Genomic DNA, 10,774 nt, shown 5'->3' with positions numbered 1-10,774 from the left:
AAAATTTCAGTGGCTTAGAGACTTCAAAAGGAGTCAAGAGGTTATCCTGGAAGTTATTCTTACAGATTATGTAGATATCCCTTTTTAGTTCATGGTGTAATGGAGTGGCTGGGGGAAGTACATTAAACAGCTGGGCTGTGTTCTAGTACCCCTGGTTCTTGAAGACATCTGTGTAACTATATACCTTTTACAATGCGAGTCTGCGATTGAGGAAAACTTGTGTCTGATGCTTCTTTTATCAAGCCCATGGACAGATGAGTAAAAAAATATGGACTTAAAAAATAAAAACAGGGAGGATAAAGAGTAAAATGGGTAGTCGGAAATACTAGCGGTCAAGGACAGGGAGTGGTAAGGAGTATGGAGTGCATGAAGTTTTTTCTTTCTATTTCTTATCCTGGAGTGATGCAAATGTTCTAAAAATGACCATGGCGATGAATACACAACAATTTGAGGATACTGTGAGCCAACGACTGTACACTACGTACTGACTTTATGTGTATGAAGATTTATTAATAAAAATATATTTTTTTAAATGAGGAAAAAAAGTTGCGTGCCATCCCAAACTTCCCCAATCAGAACCCAGGCGGGCGGGGGCGGTTGGAGCCGGTGCCCTAGGTTTAACACTCACAGAGCAGCACGCCGTCCCCAAGCTCCCCACGCACGCACGCGCACCCGGACGCCGCCAGCGGGTTAGGGAGCCGGTTTCCCGCGCCCGCGAAGCTTCTCCGCGCGAGCTCCCGACCCCGGCTCACCCCCGCTCGCCCCCGATTGGCTGGAATCAGGCCCAGGCGTCTGGACTCCTTTCTGGCAGCGCTTTCCGCCCCGCCCCCCGCACTGGCGCGATCTGAAACGACTTTCTCTACCAGCCAATCATTTCCGTGAGCCAATCGTCACCCACTCTCCCCACCTTCCGCTTACCCTCTTCCGCCAGGAAAATCACAGCCCCGTCCCCACCCTCCGCCCTCCGACTCCGCCCCTCGCAACCTGGGTTGGCGGCGCGCAGGCGCAGTGCCGCGGTCTCCCTGGCGGTCGCTAAGCACGTGAACAGGGCAGTCAGGCGTGGTCGCAGAGGGCGTCCAGCTTCGTGTCCATCGTGGGCGGCGAATTAATAAAGGCCATGGCACCGGCGGGAATCCTGAACGGGAAGGTGTCCTCCGCGTAAGCAGTTGTCACTATTGGTAGGGCGTGTGGGGTCGCCGCCGAGGTGTCCGACTGGACCTGCAGGCCCCCACGGACCCTTTTTTTGCGGTGGGGTGGGGAGGGACACTTGTTAGGGGCAGGGCCACACCAGCTGGGCCGGGTGGTGCGGGGGACACAGACTTAATCCCGTCACACGTACATACCGTCCTTTGTAGCAAAGAAAGGGGCCCCGGGCAGTCTGCGTTTTCAGGTGGTCCGTGTGATGATGGCTGTGCCCACTGGCCCCCGCGCTTCTGGGCGACAAGCGCCCTCTCCTCAACTGTGCTCCCGAAAAGTGCAGCTGCTGGCGACTTCATGCTTCGCAAGAGGGCCATGTGCCACATAGTCACAAACTCAGAAATCCATTCCCCGCTCTTCCCCTACAGTTTGGAGATGTGAAATTAAGTGAAAGACTTGGCTAGGTTACAAGGTCGATTAGTAACCGAAGGTCAAAAAGAGCCAAGGTCTCCTTCCAGCCCGCAGCTTTTCCCTCTACGCCCGAGTTTTATCATTTGCTGAGTGGCGCTCCATAAACTCTTCTATCTCATGCACTTCTCTGCCTATCCTGGCTAAAATCACTTTGTAGGTTTGGCTTCTGAGTCCTGACAAATCAGCATTCCAGTGGAAAGGGTATGGTCTTTGTGACCTTGAAAATCGCTCTTGGAACACTTGAGTTCACCAGTTATTTAACTGCTGTTGGATGAATCCCTAACTTTGTGAATAGAGGTTTTTGAGTGAGTTGAGTCAGTGGTGGTGAAATGCACTCTGGGCAGATTTTTGGACTGAATATTACAATACCACATCTGAGTGCTTTTCACCGCTTAGCCTGCTAAACTGCATAGTTTCTGTTTGTACCTTTTTGTTTGCTTATCTTCAAACCTATTTTCTTACGGCTGTTTTTCTTGCTGCAGTCTTTCTTTTAGAAAGACTGGTTGTGAAGAGATAGTTTAAGTTAGACTACTGAGAGTAGATGCTCACTGGGTATGTTTTGGGTTGCTGTAGAGCAAGTTATTGAAGTGTGTTGATAAGCTCCATAAGGACAGATAAGTACGTTGTCCTGTTAATGTTTGTATCCCAAACACCTAGGAACTGTTTTTCATTCCTTACTAGTTGTGTCTTTATGCTAATTAGTTAATTTATTTGTATCAAAAATTTTCTCAGATGTAAAAAAGATTATACCTAGGTTAATAGGGTTAGTAAGAGAATTAAATGAGTTCTTGACTGGAAAGCATTTGGAACTGTGCCTGGCAGATAATAAATGTTCAATAAACATTAGCTGTTTAAATGATCTGTAATTAGTTGATAAATACATGAATAATTTGTCTTTTTGTCAATGATAGCTGCCTAGAGATTACTTAAAATCACTTAGCTCTTTGTTTCTACTATTTCTTTTTATTTAAATATGCATACATACAGACTGTCGCACCTATCCTAAATATATGGTTTGATGAATTTTTCACAACGGGACACACCTGTGTAACCAGCACCCAGAACAAGAAATGTGTTGTTGGCACCCCAGAAACTTCCATGTTACCCCATCCAGTCACCATCACACACAAAGGTAGCCTCTATCCTGACTTCTAACACTGTAGATTAGTTTTGCCCATTTTTTGAACTTAAATGAAATTGTGCAGTATAATGTTTTCTAGTGTCTGGCTTCTTTCAATCAACATTGTGTTTTTAAGATTATTCCTTATTGCAAGTAGTTGTAGTTGTTTACTCTCATTGCTGTATAGTATTCTACTATATGAATTTGCCGCTATTCTCACATTTAGGTCCCCAGGTTTTGGCAATTATGAATAGTACTCCTATCAGCATTCTTGTATGTCTGTTGGTGGAACATAAAACATACATTTCTATTTGGATATATGTCAAAGAGTTGAGTTGTGGGTAATAGGGCATATATGGTCAATTTTAGTAGATATTGCCAGTCTTTTCAAGGTAGTTTTACAGTGTACGCTCATAGGGAGCTTTTGAAAATATCAACACTTTGTCCCCACAGCAGACTGATTTAAGTGGAACCCCTAGCAATAATCCCAGGAATCAGTATTCTTGTTAAAACTCATTTGGTGATTCTGATGCATCTTGAGTGTTGAGAACCACTTATCTAAAGCTTTAAATCTAAATCTGATTCTCTTTATTGAAGAATGTAGCAGTGATTTGGCCACGGGTATAGGAAGCATTTTCTAAAAAAAAAAAGCTGTTCTAGGTATTGAAGGTTCTCCCCTGCCTGTTGACCTTCCTCTGTTTTACACTGTTTTGTAGTTGAACAACCAGTTGCTACTAACACAGTTCATAAAGGAGCATTATAACTAAGACCCCTTTATACTCACAGAAGTTTTTCTTTAATGTGCTCTTTAAGACTGCCGTACCTTGGCACCTTGACCCTCATGGAGAGTGCCTTAGTTTCCTAGGGCTGCTGTAAATTGAATAGCTGGAAACAACAGAAATGTATTTTCACATTTCTGAAGGCTAGAAGTCTGAAATTTGTAGGGGAGAATCCTTTGCCTCTTCCTAGCTTCTTGGTGGGTTGTGGACAATGGTTGCGCTTCAATTGCTCTGCCTTAGTTATTGCATAGCATTCTCGCCTCTGTCCAGTTCTGTCTCATTTTTATTAATGGAGATTTTTTTCCCTTTATTGAGAAACTTAAGACTTGGGTACTTCAAATAAGACCAATTTCTGGGGACAAGAAACAAAACACACACAAAAAAAGTTAACACTGGGCCATAGCAGAACTCAGAGAATATAGCCATATCATTGAGAAATTCTAGATGCTTCATAATAGATCTTTTGATACAAAATGACCCATGAAGTTTGCATTTTATGGTTCTTGATGTTGAAGTTCATAGGACAAGGTAGGAAGTTTTCAGATCTTAAGCTGAAATCCATGAGGGGTTATTTGGAACTTTCAGCTGTGCTGGTTTAAACCTACAGATTTTTTAAAAATTAGACCACGGGAATCGCCTGCCGAGTTACACAGATTTTTCTGGAGGCAATCAAACACTGGCCACAGCGGCCTTCTGAGCACGCGTTTCTGTATAAATATAGGCCCTCAGGCTCCTGGAGGTTTAAAATTACAACAGCCACGGGAAGAGGGAAACAAAGTATTCCTCCGTGCGGACCCCCGCTAGCCCTAGGCAGGGGCCGTGCGCGGCTGCTGGCAGCCGGGAGGGCAGAGCGTACACTTGGTGCGCCGGGAGGCCAGCCTGCAGGGTGGGCGCAGCGGGCGCGGAGGCTGCCACGCGGCCGGCCGGACAGACGGACGGCAAGGCGTACGGCGGAGACACTTGGAGGAGAACTGGTGGCCGGGAGCGCGCAGCCCAGACGTGCCGCGGTCCGCTAGACCCACGCGACAGTGCGGCCGGCGTGGTTGCTGGGCAGGCCCAGAGCATGCAAAAGTGACTCCCCGCAGGTTCTCCGAGAAGGATTCGCGTTCATTTTAAGATTTCAAAGCTTTTTCGTTTTTTTTTTTTTTCCTCCAGCCTGCTGGGACTAAAAGCGCTGGAGGCAGTGGCAACCCAGGGCAGAGAGCCTATTTTGTTCTTAGAAGGACACGCCATGGCCCCACCACCCTAAGCCATTTTGACCTCCTTTTAACTAATAACATCCTTAAGACCCTATTTCCAAGTAAGGTCACAGGTGTAAGACTGGGAATTAGGACTTGAAGATGTTTGTTTTGTTCGGGGGAGCACACAGTTCAACCGGTAAGAGGGCATTGACTTCAAGAGCTGTAAGAGTTGACTTACAGTGCTCAGAATTCCTTGGAGAGGGAGCGCCCTGAAAGGGGGAAGCCTTCCTAGCTTGTGGGGGTAGCTTATTTCTCCCAGCTCCTGTGTGCTGAGGCTGACCCCTGGGCTGTGGCACTGGGGAATCCAAACTACGAAGGGGGTCCTTGGAGCTTAAGCAGGTTGGGCTGCAGGTGATGGTTCTGGGCAGGGCGTTCCCACTTTTCCTCTTGCTAGTGGGGGACATTTTTGAGAGGAAGGTGAGTGAGTTGCTTAATTGCAACCAGAGGTCTTGGAGTCTGGGATAAGGTCCCTTATATATACCAAGTTTGTGGGTCAGCTTTCTTGGCTGCTACTTACTGTTGGGCCTCTCTAGAGACAAATTTGCAAACCCTAGGCAGTTTCATTCCCCCAGATTAATCATGTTTCCCAAAATGTAGTGCTTGAATTATAAAATTTCTTCCTTAGAGGGGGTAGAGGTAGATCCATTCATGAGTTCCACAGTTGGAATTTCTCTAAAATCTGATCCACTCCTGAATCCCATTCTGCATATGAGGAAACAGACCAAAAAAGTGAGTGATTTGCCAAGGGTTACTAGGTTGCTTAATGGGAGAGGCTCAACTAAAACCTAGGTGTGCACTCAGTACATGGCTTTTTTCGTTCTTATCAGGGATTTAATACTTGCCAAAAGGAATTTCATAAATCTCTCTTTTCCTTTACAGCAATCTTCTCACCACTCTTCCCACTATGCCGAGAACATTGTTTCTGATGTTGTCTATTATTCTGCCTTTTGTACTTTACATGAAGGCTGGGCATTGGCGGAGTTCAGTATTACAGATTCCTTCTTTGTCTACTCCATGCTGTGGGGAAATGGATCCTTCATTGATGAATCTAGTTGCCAAATTATTTCCCTTTGGAAATAACATCCCAATTTTTCCTTTGCAGGTCATTCTGAAGTTACAGCCTGGATTTGATAAATTGTTGGGGTCTGAGGGTAGAGACAAGTGCATTCCCTTTTTGGATATTTATTTATTCACAAATACCTGAATGCCTTCTATATGCAGTCATTCTTCAAAGCCTTTGTGGCATGGCAATGACAAAACAGCTCAAATCCCTGCCCTTGTGGAGTTTCGTACTGATGGTTAGCAATTTGGGTTGTAATTTTAAATAGGGGAGGTAAGGTAGTGCTCATTGTAAAAATAATGTATGTGCGCAATTGAAGGAGGTGGGGCAATGAGCCTGCCAATGTTGGTATCATGAGGACAAGGACTTGGACTTCAGGCACAGCCTGTGCCATGAACCTTTAACCTCATCATTTATTTATTTGGTGACTGACTTGGGGTCAACAGTGATGGCTTCATGAGAAGCTGTCTGAGTAGAGGAGCTTCAAGTGAGTTCAACTGACCATTGGTTGTGAAAGCCCACCCTGGCCACAACAGTAGTGTCCTTAAAGAGATTATACGAGGGAGAAAGGGGGGTATAAATTAGACAGTGTTAGAGGAATCACCTTGATTTGGCAGAATCTATGTTTTTAGATTAGAAACTACAGTACTTACACATGTGAGCTTTTTCAAAGTAGGGTCTACTAAATTTTGTGTGATGTTTGTTTGACGTCATTCTTTTATTTACTCTCATCAAGCCTTCTCTCTTCGTTGACGGTGTTTTTCTTAAGTGTTCTTTCTAGAAGGACTGTGCGGAGACGGGGTATGCCACTTGGCAGACCACCAAGAATAAGTGCTCTGAGTTTCTGTTAGTTGGATACAGAGCAAGTTGAACATATTTGTAAGCTCCATGTGTGTGGTACCCTCAGAGCCTGGAAACAGTGCTGGCTCTTCCTTGGATAGCTGAGTAGCTTAATTTACCTCTTTGATCCCTAGTTTTCCCATCTGTGTATTGGAGTAACAATAGCACTTAACTCATAAGGTTGTCAGTTAATCAGATATTACTTATAAAGCATTTAGAACCATCCCTGGCACGTATGTCTTATAAAGTGCTTAGAAAGTACTTAATGAATAAACAAGTGCTTTTTGTGTTTATTTAGGCTGTATCTTTGGGAATTGGCTGATAGTCTTGAGCCTTAAAATTAGAATTTATCTCAGTGATCAAGGATAAAGATGGAACAAAGCTATACATGTAGTTACAGGACCAGAAGACCCTATTTCTATAAAAAGAATTTGCTAATCACAGTGAATGACAGGTCTTGTAGATTAAATACCTGTAGGCCCTTTTGGTTTAAAAAGATTTGCTTACATAATGAATTCCAGAGGGCAGGCATAGCTGGCTTAACCTTGGCAGCCTGTGCTGAAGGGCTGGAGAGGTTCCTGAGAGGTGGCCTTAAATAGGCCATCCAGCTAGGCTGTTGGATGTGTTGCAGTCAGAGTGTGGCAAATCCAGAGCAGGCAGCCATCTACCACGATCATGACACTAGCGAAAGTCTTGACGGGGGACGAACATTACAAGTAAGTGTCTGTCTTCAAGTCGGGTTGGGAGCTTGGAGCAGGGGTGTGGTCATCCTCTTATTATGTCTCTACCTGTATATGTAAAAAGGGATTTTATAAAGCTTAACAGTAGCTAATTTTTCCTGCTTAATTTCGCTATTTACATATATTTTAGCTTCTGAAATATCCAGCAAAAGCATTTGTGTCATTTTATATTCATGGCTATGCATTTGGTGTGAGTTAAGAATTATAAAGAAAAGAATTATGGGCCCCATCAGGTTGAAAATAAACAATCCGAGACTTTCCCAGGGCGGTTATGTGTTTCTCGCCCCCCCCATGACTCCTTGCGCCTAAATCACTTGTAAAACTGCGGCTATCTGCAATAGCCACTCCCATGACTCATGCTCAAGAAATGCTCGCTGTGAAACTGTTAAAAGTGCTTGTTGTAAAACTGCTCTTATCTGCTTTTTGCAAAACAGCACCTGTGACCCATGCTCGACCCCCACCCCCCCTCATCTTACCCCTTTTAAAAAACGTTTACAAGCTCAGGCGGGGGGCTCTCTGTTCCTGCGTGTTCAGCGAGCCCCACACATGTGTGGAAAATAAACCCCTTGCGTGTTGCATGAGAGAACGTCTCTTGGAGTCCTCCTTTGCGTGGCAAAATTCTCAAATTCTTACATATAAAGGATACTTTAGAAGAAGGGGATGACAGAAGAGGGTCTCTGTAGCCAAAGGAAAGAGCTCCTCTCTCATCAGACATAGACGGTTAGAGAGCGGAGTACTCTGTGGCCTCAGGAAGGTTCGTCAGCCTAACCCTAACCCTAACCCTAACCCTAACCCTAACCCTAACCCTAACCCTAAACCCTAACCTCTTCTGTGCAGTGAAGATGTTAACAGTCTCTGCCAGAGAGTTGGAAGTGCGTCTCTGAACCCTGGGACTCTGTCCTCTGATGTCCCACCCACATTGCTGTCCTGGGTGGTTTGCTCTCCTGGATTGATTGTTAAAAGCAGCTCCTGAGGCTTGAAGAGTGGCTGGTTCAGAGTGCATCAGTCAGGATTCCACCCAGCACAGCCCTCCCCCTGCCTCCATTTTGCAATTTCTGGAACTTTAACGAGAAGTCAGGTTGCTTGTGCAAGAGTTACAGAGTCTCGACTGCATTTTCCCTGCATATGAGGCTTGGCCCTTAATTGTTAAAAGGAATTATAAACTTTTATTTCTCATCAAGGGTAATTCTGAGGCCCTTCCTCAGTCAGGAGATGAATCAAAAAGCACCCAAACTGATGAGCCACAGGCAGTCATTTTCAAGGTAGTAGTCCTCATATCTGCTGGTGGGAGGCAAGTCAAACCTTGCTTTGTTGCTGAAGCTTTTTCTTTTTTTTTTCTTTTCCCTTGATGAGAAGTTCTTTCCTCAGGCCTGGGCCAGAGATGTACAGCTTTGGGTGCAGGTGCTTAGAGTTTCAGGAAGAAAAGGAAACATTTTCTGTAAAAGGTTTTGCCAAAACTTGTCCAAACTGATCTTCACTGCCTACTGGATTTACATGATAAATGATCTTTGGGTTTTGATCCAAAAATACTACTCCCTACATTTAGAGTCCAATCATGTCAGCACTTCTAAAATCCTCTAATGTCTCCCTCATCTCATCAGAATAATACAAAATCTCCTTGATCTGTTTACTGCTATCCCTTGAACCTTATTTTGCATTTAGGACTTTTGCACTCAGGGCCTTCACACTTGTTATTTATTCTTTTGTTGACTAGCCCTGGGAAAGTCATATGACTGCATCTAGCCTGTTCCTGTATTTGTAAATGGGAATAAGAAAGCTTCCTGCTTTATTTCCCAAAGTTGTTGAGAGTCACAGATGTATTCTGTTTTCACTGTTGGATCTTCTTACTGTCTTTGAACCAGTTTTATATACGTTACTTCATAGGTTTTATTTGGTTGGGGTAGGAGTAAGGAGAACCAGTAGAAACATTCACCTAGCCCTTTTCTGTAGAGTACTGATGTATATACATCTTCTGCTTCTTCGTCTGTTGGTTGTGTTGTCTGTTTAAAGGGCTTAAGCATCTTCTGTGTTAATAAAATGTTGGGCGGAATGGAGGGAATAGGAGAGATCTGCTCTCCAGGCATCACATCTAATTGTCATGCAAGGGGGACAGTTAAGGCTGGAGCTCCTGGAGAGTTTCAGTGGCAGCCTAGTGGAAACTGAGCAGCAGTCTCTTGTCTAAGCGCAGCGTTGTGGCCTCTGTCCAGGTTAAATCCTAGTATAAAAAGTTCGACAGTCTATTAACTCTTGTATTGAATTATATTGTTATATAGAATATTGATTTGAAAAGCAGAGTCACTAGCTCGAAATAATTTTGAAATCTTAGATATGTTTGCTAGGCTATTGCAAATAATCTGCTTCTTGTGATTCCTGTGCCTGTGTATGTCAGTGTGTATAGTCTGGAGAAGTGGATCTGGAAGTAACCAAACTAGAAAAGGGAAGAGATGTTTGTGAATGTCTATAGATATTTGTATGTCAAGTGTGATTAAGGTGGGAAAGCTGAATGATGAAACTGGTTTTCTAAGAAAGACCAATTCTCTTGAAGGTCATGGCTGTATCATAACTGCACAAGGTTGGACTATTTTTTTAATGCTTATTTGTAATGCAATATAATTTGACTTGGTGTCCTACTGTATTGTATATGTTGATAAATTGATTTATCTTTGTTTCATAAGAGGAATACTTTTTTTTTTACATGGGCAGGCACCAGAAATTGAACCCAGGTCTCCGGCATGGCAGGTGAAAACTCTGCCTGCTAAGCTACCATGGCCCACCCAGGAGTACATTTTTAATACTTGTGTTAAAGTCTTTTGTAAAGAAAATTCTTTTTTACATTAGAATGTAGTTTGTAAGTTCGTATTGAATTTGTAGTGGGATTCACTGATTTATTGTGGCCTAATGTGGGTACCCTGTGGTCATTTTACTGAAGTAAACAGGCAAAAAGGTATGAGCTCAAGTTGTTTCCTCTGAATTTTTTTCATGATGGTACCAGGAGAGTGAAAATACTGAAAAAAGATGAGGATCAGCAGTTTTTCAGTAGTGTTGATCCAAGTTTTCATTTATTCACGGTGTGTTTGTAAACTGACTGCCCCATACCCCATGGCCCAGTGTCTGTAGGAAATAGAAAAGATCCGTGTCTACTTGAGACCTAGAAAATTGATGAGAAGTTCATGATACGTATTATACCAGGTATCTTTTCACTAACAGTGTTTTCAATTTAAAAGAGAAATGTACCTAATAACCCACATCATTTATTTGTGCTTGAAACCTTATTAACTTCATCCTTTCCTTTTTCTCTAGGCAAATAAGGGACAGACTGAAGAATCAAGTTGCACAGATGAAGGAGCAAGTACCTGGGTTCTCACCCGGTTTGGCAGTTTTACAGG

The 10,774-nt window shown here is 43.7% G+C and overlaps 1 protein-coding gene across 3 annotated transcripts in view; it reads left to right on the top strand.

Moving 5' to 3' along the window:
- Positions 1 to 1,006: 1,006 nt before the first annotated feature.
- MTHFD1 (methylenetetrahydrofolate dehydrogenase, cyclohydrolase and formyltetrahydrofolate synthetase 1) overlaps positions 1,007 to 10,774 on the top strand; it is a 79,633-nt gene continuing 69,865 nt past the window's right edge. Inside the window, exons 1-2 of one of the 3 annotated variants that reach the window (XM_077122397.1) lie at positions 1,007 to 1,158; positions 10,689 to 10,773. In XM_077122397.1, the coding sequence (XP_076978512.1) occupies positions 1,118 to 1,158; positions 10,689 to 10,773 (126 nt within the window). In that variant the 5' untranslated portion in view covers positions 1,007 to 1,117. Of the gene's footprint in view, positions 1,159 to 7,227; positions 7,365 to 10,688; position 10,774 lie in introns of those variants that run through there. The other 2 variants (XR_013160146.1, XM_077122396.1) reach the window with 2 other exon arrangements.

This window comes from Tamandua tetradactyla, chromosome 12 (assembly GCF_023851605.1).
Source record: "Tamandua tetradactyla isolate mTamTet1 chromosome 12, mTamTet1.pri, whole genome shotgun sequence".
Taxonomy (NCBI): domain Eukaryota; kingdom Metazoa; phylum Chordata; class Mammalia; order Pilosa; family Myrmecophagidae; genus Tamandua; species Tamandua tetradactyla.
Note: the sequence above shows the minus strand (reverse complement) of the source record. Positions and strands in the feature narration are given on the sequence as shown.